Here is a 7631-nt window from a genome sequence, read left to right on the forward strand (position 1 = left end):
CATTTTCTTATAACATGTCATTATTTTGTTACAAATTTAATGAGTTAGTTAACTTTATGGAAATTGATTTTTTTAACCTTAAACAGGACAAATACCTGTTGAAAATAAAAAATAATATAATTAAATTTAAAAATTCTTGTAAAAGTAAATATTTTTAAACGAGTCATTATTTATTTTGTTAACTTTTCATAAATTTTATACTTGTTTTATACTTTGTTATTGAATAAAGTAAGTAATGTGACTATTTAGTTTGTACAACATGATGCACTTGGTAAGGTATTATTCCAATTAATATATAACTACAAAATTGAATATGAAAATTAATTAAAAAATATAAAATTTAGATATTAAATAAAATAAAATATTTAAATTAGAAAAAAAATAAAAGTTAATTAAGTGAAATTATAATGAAAAATTAAGCCTTTTTTAGTAGTTAAAATAAGAAATATAGGATGGCAACACTTTGAGAGGTTATTAGATTCTCCCAACAATAACTAAGTTGTCATCTTCTTCAACCTGCTCATACTTTCTTCCTCAACAACATGTGAACTCTTAGTTTTTAAAATGTAAATATTCCAATTATTAATTATTTAACTAATATTCTAGTTCGAAATTTGTGCTGAATATTTCATAAGAATTCGTGTTTAGATTCAACTCATTATTTTTATTCTACTTACAGCTGTCAAATAAGTTTAAAAAAAAACTTTTTTTTTAAATTATCACCAAAATTTGATTTACAATAATGTAATGACCTATTTAATCAAAATATTAAGAAAATGAATTGAACACTTTACTTTCATAATATTTAAATTAGTTATTATATTTTTTTTATTATTTGAAAATCCTGTTTAAATTTTTAAAGTTGGATGATAAATATGTTTAAAGTAGATTGTACTGCTGTTATAAGTATATTAATAAAATGTTCTTAAAGTAGATTGTGAACAAAATTTAATGTTATTTTAAGATGTATTTTTTTTTTAAAAAAATCTTTTTTTATATTATGGTTTCTTTCTGTCATAGTAACCATTAAATTTATAGTTTACTTTTTTTTTTGTAATAAAGTATATTTCATCACACCTTAAAATATTTTAACCAATGTAAAAATAAACAAATTAAAAGTTACCAATTAACTAAGAAAGTGTTTGATGTTAGAGAATTTTGTTGTGTTTAAAATTCATGAATTTTAGAAAACTTATTTTTTTAATTGCAAGTAATATTTTATAATTTTAAAAATTAAAAAGTAAATTGTTGATTTCACTATAAACTGTAATTATTCACTACAGTGAATAATTTAATAACAGTGACATGATGTTTTTCTTCCAGTGAAATATTTTCTTAACTAGTATTATCTTATTTTTTATGAAAATGATTTTTTTAAAAAAAGTAATTATAAACATTTATGAAAAAAATATGATAAATGAAATGTATGACTTAACACTACAAGAAACAAAAAAATCATGAAATAGAAACCAATTTTTAAATACCAAAATAATTAGTTACAATAGAAACTAAAATAGAGACCATTTTAGAAACTAAAAGAAAAATTGATTTCTAAATTAGTTTCTATTATTGTTAAATTCTAAATTGGTATCTAATTAGCAACTAAGGTTTTAACTACCAATTATTTAGTTTTTAAATTTGGTAGCAAAAACCTTGATTGTTAATTAAATACCAATTTAAAAACTATTTAACAATAATAGAAAATAATAAAAACTAATTTAGAAACCAAATTTCTTTTTAGTTTCTAAAATAATCTCTAATTTAGTTACTATTGCAACTAATTATTTTGATTTTTACAAATTGGTTTTTATTTTATAATTTTCTTGTAATGTAAGATTTTCATAAAAAAATATATATTGTACCAAATATTTCTTAAGTGTTGTGTATTTTAAATTTAATTAAGAATATTTTAAAAATTTGTATAAGGTTGATGATAAAATTTAAATTTTATAATAATTAATCTGTAAATAAAATTACAAGACTTTAAAGTTTATTAAAAAATACATTATAAACAATCTAAAACATATATGTATAAAATTAAATTAAATTAATTTTGATATAAAATATTATTTAGATACACCATTTCATATTTATAGATTAACATATCAATTTACTAAGTCCATATAATTCAATTATCAAACAAGTTTTCAACTCCAATTAACTTTTGAATTCCTATATAACTTTTCAACCTTGACTAACTAACTAACTAACGAACTTTTCAGCTGTATCTAGTTTTTGCCTTATTTATTCATATCTATTTTTCAATTCTATCATATACATGTAAGATTATATAGTTTATATTAATAATATACACAAAACATCATAAAAAAAATATGTTTAAAAGGATTTTTTTAAAGAACATTTTTTGAAACACTGGGTATAAATTTGTAAATAAAAATATGAACATTATATTGAGATGTATTAAAATTTATGAATACATTGAGAATATTTCTTAATAAAAATAAATTGGAATTTTCTATTAGTACTATAGTTTGAATTTGTGCTATAGTTCAATACAAGAAATAAATGATAAAAAGATATTTAAAAGGTTTGAATAATTTACATAAAATATGAAAACAATTTATACATTAGTATTGAGTGAGAAATAAATAAAAAAGAATACTAGAATATAAAAGGAGAAGAAAAGAAAAAAATAGATAAAATGAAACGGATAAAAGAATTATTTGGGCAAAGGCATGACAGACAGGTGCAAGACCTCAGAACTGTTTAGTGATTTGGACCTCTCTTGGTTTTGGCGACAAAAACCCTTTGAAATTATTGAATCAAGAAAAAAGCTTTGCTTTACCTTTGACCCCTCTCTCTCTCTCTCTCTCTCTCTCTCCCCAAGCTACCACCAGCTCCCTATCTACAGTGCTATCTCTCTCTGCTAAAGCAACGAAGCTGTGTTCTGATCCTTCAAATTAGGTACTCTTTTGTTCTCTTCTTACTTTAGTCTCTTCCAATTCTTCACTTCTCATTTCCTTTTCGCCATAGACCTTCAAGTTTAACTCCTTTTCCATCTGGGTTTCTCTCTCCCCCTTCCGATCTGCTTCAGATTCCACTCCAAACCACTTTTCTTCTTCAAGATCCATTTTTTATACAATTCTCTCAGGATCACTTTCTTCCACCTGCTTCTGGTAATTTCCCTCTCACCCAATATCCTTTTTCTCTCAAAATATGGTTCCCCGTTTTTGCCGGCAAATTTGACCTTTTTACTTTACTCTTCTTTTGGTCTTCTAAGTTCAACCCTTTGTTCTTCTTCTCTGATTTTTTGTGTTTTTTGGTTGATTATTGTCTTGTTGGTGTTCCCGTGAGTGTTCTGCTTTACTAATTGGATCGTGCTCTGCATGCAGCTTTGTTAGGGATGTAGATATATGGTATCTCTTCTTGTTAAACTTGGTCTTAGGGTTATGTCCACTGTTTGTTCATGGATAATATGGGATGGGGTTCACCACTCTGGTGCAGTCTGAGTTATTGGTTGGTTAATTATCTTGTTGTGTTTTGGTTAGGTTGTGATGTACTTGTGTTGTTATGTGTCGAGTGGAGGAACTGTTTTGGTTTTATTTGTTAAAAGGATCTATTTGTCTGATTCTGAGTGTGAGGAAATTATGTTGTGATTTTATTCATATTTGAAGCTTTTGTTTTGTGGATTGGTTCATGAATATCTGTTAACACCACCCGCCAAACCAGCTTGTTTTTCATACTGTGGCATGGCTGACTGATTTTTTATGATGTTGATGGCTTTTGATAGGTTGTTTGTTGTTCTTGGAGACATAGATGGATGCTGAGCCAGGGGTTTGGTCAATTTGATCTTGATTGAAACTTTTTAGTATTTCTGATGGACTCAAAAACTAGTTCTAGATCTCTCCCAAAACACCATCAGAAGACGGCTGGAATTCAAACCCTTGAGGTAAAAGACAACCGGTCTTCAGGGAATCCAGCTTCCCTGAAAACAGGGAAAACTGAGCTGGCTGGTCCAGAGGATTTATCCAAGTCTGTAGGGAGCGTGTCCAAGCAGAATACTGAGGAAACTGCTGAAAACAAGAAGTTAGGAGTTTCAATCCAAAAGGGGTCTGCTGATTCCTTGTGCAATAAAAGTAGTTCTGGTGCTTCTTCATCTGTTTTCGACAAGGCTGATCAAGCTGTTAATGAGAAAATAGGCTCACAGGAAAGCTCTATTGAACAAGACAAAAAGACATCGGAATATGGAAGTGTGAAAAATAGTTCTGTTTCTGCCAAAGTTAGTGATGGGGCCAGCAGTCTTGCAAAGACAAGTGGAAGTGCCAAGATTAGTGACAGAGCTGATTTTGTTGAGAGTGGTAAGAGCAGTATTTACAGAGGAAGCACAAGCAGTGATGTGAGTGATGAGAGTACTTGTAGTAGCTTTAGTAGCAGCATAAACAAACCTCACAAGGCAAATGACTTGAGATGGGAAGCCATTCAAGCAGTTCGCAGTAGAGATGGGGCTTTGGGTTTAGGTCACTTTAGACTACTGAAGAGGCTGGGTTGTGGGGATATAGGCAGTGTTTATCTCTCTGAGTTGAGTGGAACTAAATGTTACTTTGCAATGAAGGTAATGGACAAAGGGTCTCTAGCGAGTCGCAAAAAACTACTTCGAGCCCAGACAGAACGAGAAATCCTGCAGTCTCTTGACCACCCATTTCTCCCAACTTTGTACACTCATTTTGAGACTGAGAAATTCTCATGTTTGGTAATGGAATTCTGCCCAGGTGGTGACCTCCATACTCTTAGACAGAAGCAACCAGGGAAGCATTTTCCTGAGCAGGCAGTAAAGTATGTTTAAATTACAACTTAATTTTGGTTCATTCATACTGATTATTATACTCACTGTATTTCTCCTTTTGAGTTCCTCCATTTTCTTATACTACTTTTGAGCAAAAACTGGATCGAATTTCAGATACATTGTTTTACTGGCTTGTTATATTGTCTACTGGTAAAGAAACTAGATTTGAGTCTTCTCAGGGTGTTGTAATGACAACTACATCATTTATCTTTTAATTTCTTTTCAAAATTGTCCCTGGATAATCTCTTAGTTTTAATGTAGGCGGTTCCAGTGCTCATCCTTATTTCTGCTTATTGATCTAATTGCTGCAACAACCTAATTCTAATGCTTTGATCACTTTATCCTTGTATGCAGATCCTGTTTACCAAGCATCTGTGATAATTTAATTGCTTAATATGTAAAGAACATCAAATTTTAAGAATAGAATCTTCCTCTCATGCATGCATGAAAAGTATAGGTGGAGGTTGTGATACGAGTTCTTTTACATGTGGGTTTGCATGTTTTACTTTTCAAATGTGTATGATGCTTCTGGTTGGTTTATTCAAGCCGTATATGAAATCAAATACTGTATTCCAGACAATTTCAGATATCGATTGTGGGTTTGATGTCTGTTTTATTTTTCCAAATCTACAAATCAATACATAACCTCCCTCAACCAGAGTAAAAGTGAATCTCTGCAAACTTGTTGGTGGGAAGATAAATTAAGTGGAAATCTTAACTGTCATAAATTTATCAAAAACAGCTCCAGGGCATCTGTTTATTTTCCTCTGCAAATGCCTTTTGATCATGCTCAGAGACCTTTTGATTTTCTATAAATTCAGCGAAAAATGAGATGTCTGAATGCTCCTTAAGCCTCTTAGTCATGATTTTTTTCATGCTTTTTTCATTTTTGGGTATTTTGTCTGGTTTGGCAGTTATGTTAATATGTTCTGATGGTATTCATTGATAATTTCCTTTGAACTTTGCAGATTTTATGTAGCAGAGGTCCTTCTGGCATTAGAGTACCTCCACATGCTCGGGATTGTCTACCGTGACCTTAAGCCAGAAAATGTCCTTGTTAGGGACGACGGACATATTATGCTCTCTGACTTTGATCTTTCCCTCCGATGTGCCGTCAGTCCGACCCTTGTGAAAACTTCAAACACGGATTCTGAGCCTTTAAGAAAGAACTCTGCTTACTGTGTCCAACCTGCATGTATTGAGCCACCTTCCTGCATCCAACCATCCTGTGTTGCCCCTACCACATGCTTTTCACCCCGGCTCTTCTCTAGCAAATCAAAGAAAGACCGGAAGGCGAAAACTGAAATTGGTAACCAAGTGAGTCCATTACCTGAGCTGATTGCAGAGCCTACTGATGCTCGGTCCATGTCATTTGTTGGAACTCATGAATACTTGGCACCTGAGATTATTAAGGGAGAAGGTCATGGGAGTGCAGTTGATTGGTGGACCTTTGGGATCTTTCTATACGAGCTGTTGTTTGGTAAAACTCCCTTCAAAGGATCCGGTAACCGAGCCACACTGTTTAACGTTGTTGGACAGCCGCTGCGATTTCCAGAAGCACCTGTTGTGAGTTTTGCAGCAAGGGATCTTATAAGGGGGTTGCTTGTGAAAGAACCTCAGCACAGATTGGCATATAAAAGAGGGGCAACTGAGATCAAGCAACACCCCTTTTTTGAAGGTGTGAACTGGGCATTGATCAGATGTGCTACCCCACCTGAGATCCCAAAGACTGTAGAGTTTGAGAAGATACCCTCCCCAGCCTCATCAGGTGCTGGTGAAAAGGCTGTTAACCACATGTCAATAGCTAATCAGAAAGGTTCTGATAATTATCTGGAGTTTGATTTCTTCTAGAGGTAGAGACAATATTGATTGCAAATGGTTTCTGTTAAGAGGGGAGGAACTTTTTTTCAATGTTTCAGAAAACAGACCATGAGGAATTGTATGTTTGTTTTTTGTTGGCTATTTGCAGTTTCAAATTTGTATGGCACAATTAATGCATGGCTTCTCTGTCATCTCAAAAAAGTCATATAAAAAGAACATTTATTCACTACCTGCCAATGCACCACTAGGAATTCCAACCAGCCAATGATGCTCTAAGGTCCCCAATGATACTATTGGTGAGTATGCAAGAGTGGATAGTGGAGCACATGTGCATCAACCAACACCCTCATTTTAATCTTTACACTATTTCTTTCAAAACAACTCTCATCTCCTCAAAAACTGTGCTTACAAACTCACCAATACCATTGCCTCAAAGCCCTGTCATACCTCTAAAATTCTAAATCAGTCAAATGCAACTAAATGTTTTTGTTTTATCTAAATATTTCAATATTAAAAGTCAAGTAAATGTATTTATTTTATTAGATGAGGTGGATTGTAATTTTGTTATAATATATTCAGTTTCTAGCGCAATTTCAGCTATTTATTGTTATGCTTGTGTATCAACTTTATACTTCAGGATCTACTATTTCACTGGAGCTGTGCCTGATGCTAAAATAATAATATTGCATCAGTCGTATTTTTATTTTTATTCAGTTTATAATTACTTTTATAAATAATAAAATTAAAGAGTGACAAATGAAAAAAAAATGTTGGGTATAGTCATGTGAAGAAAAATAAATAAATTAACGTTAAAACATAACAGTCTTAAATATATCCACATTTTTAAAAAAAATATATGATTCTTAATTTGTTTGAATATAGATTAGACTGTGCAAAAGTTTAAGTTTAATGTTAAATAAATTCATTTTCTTTCGGTATAAATTATTTAAATTTGAATTGAAGAACCTTTATTAAAAATTTGGTGCATTGCCTACAAAAGAGAATG

General features: G+C 31.2%; 1 protein-coding gene across 2 annotated transcripts; it reads left to right on the forward strand.

Annotated features, from left to right (window-relative positions):
* Positions 1-2684: 2684 nt before the first annotated feature.
* Positions 2685-6854, forward strand: D6PKL2 (D6 protein kinase like 2). Of its 2 annotated transcripts, XM_068640123.2 has the most exons (4): positions 2685-2925; positions 3056-3137; positions 3752-4794; positions 5773-6854. In XM_068640123.2, the coding sequence occupies exons 3-4, from the start codon at positions 3839-3841 to the stop codon at positions 6653-6655; spliced, it is 1839 nt and encodes a 612-aa protein (XP_068496224.1). In that variant the 5' UTR covers positions 2685-2925; positions 3056-3137; positions 3752-3838; the 3' UTR covers positions 6656-6854. The 2 variants fall into 2 exon arrangements, with proteins under 2 accessions (XP_068496224.1, XP_068496223.1); XM_068640122.2 differs by lacking the exon at positions 3056-3137 and having other exon boundaries at positions 2687-2925.
* Positions 6855-7631: the final 777 nt, after the last annotated feature.

This window comes from Phaseolus vulgaris, chromosome 6 (genome assembly GCF_051622355.1).
Source record: "Phaseolus vulgaris cultivar YP4 chromosome 6, ASM5162235v1, whole genome shotgun sequence".
In the NCBI taxonomy this organism is placed as follows: Eukaryota; Viridiplantae; Streptophyta; class Magnoliopsida; order Fabales; family Fabaceae; genus Phaseolus; species Phaseolus vulgaris.

What these genes read in the sequence shown, in the direction of transcription:
- D6PKL2 (XM_068640123.2), top strand. Translation starts at nt 3,839, where the DNA reads ATGGACTCAAAAACTAGTTCTAGATCTCTCCCAAAACACCATCAGAAG. An exon ending in TTTCCTGAGCAGGCAGTAAA is followed by an intron (nt 4,795 to 5,772) that starts GTATGTTTAAAT and finishes TGAACTTTGCAG; the next exon opens with ATTTTATGTAGCAGAGGTCC.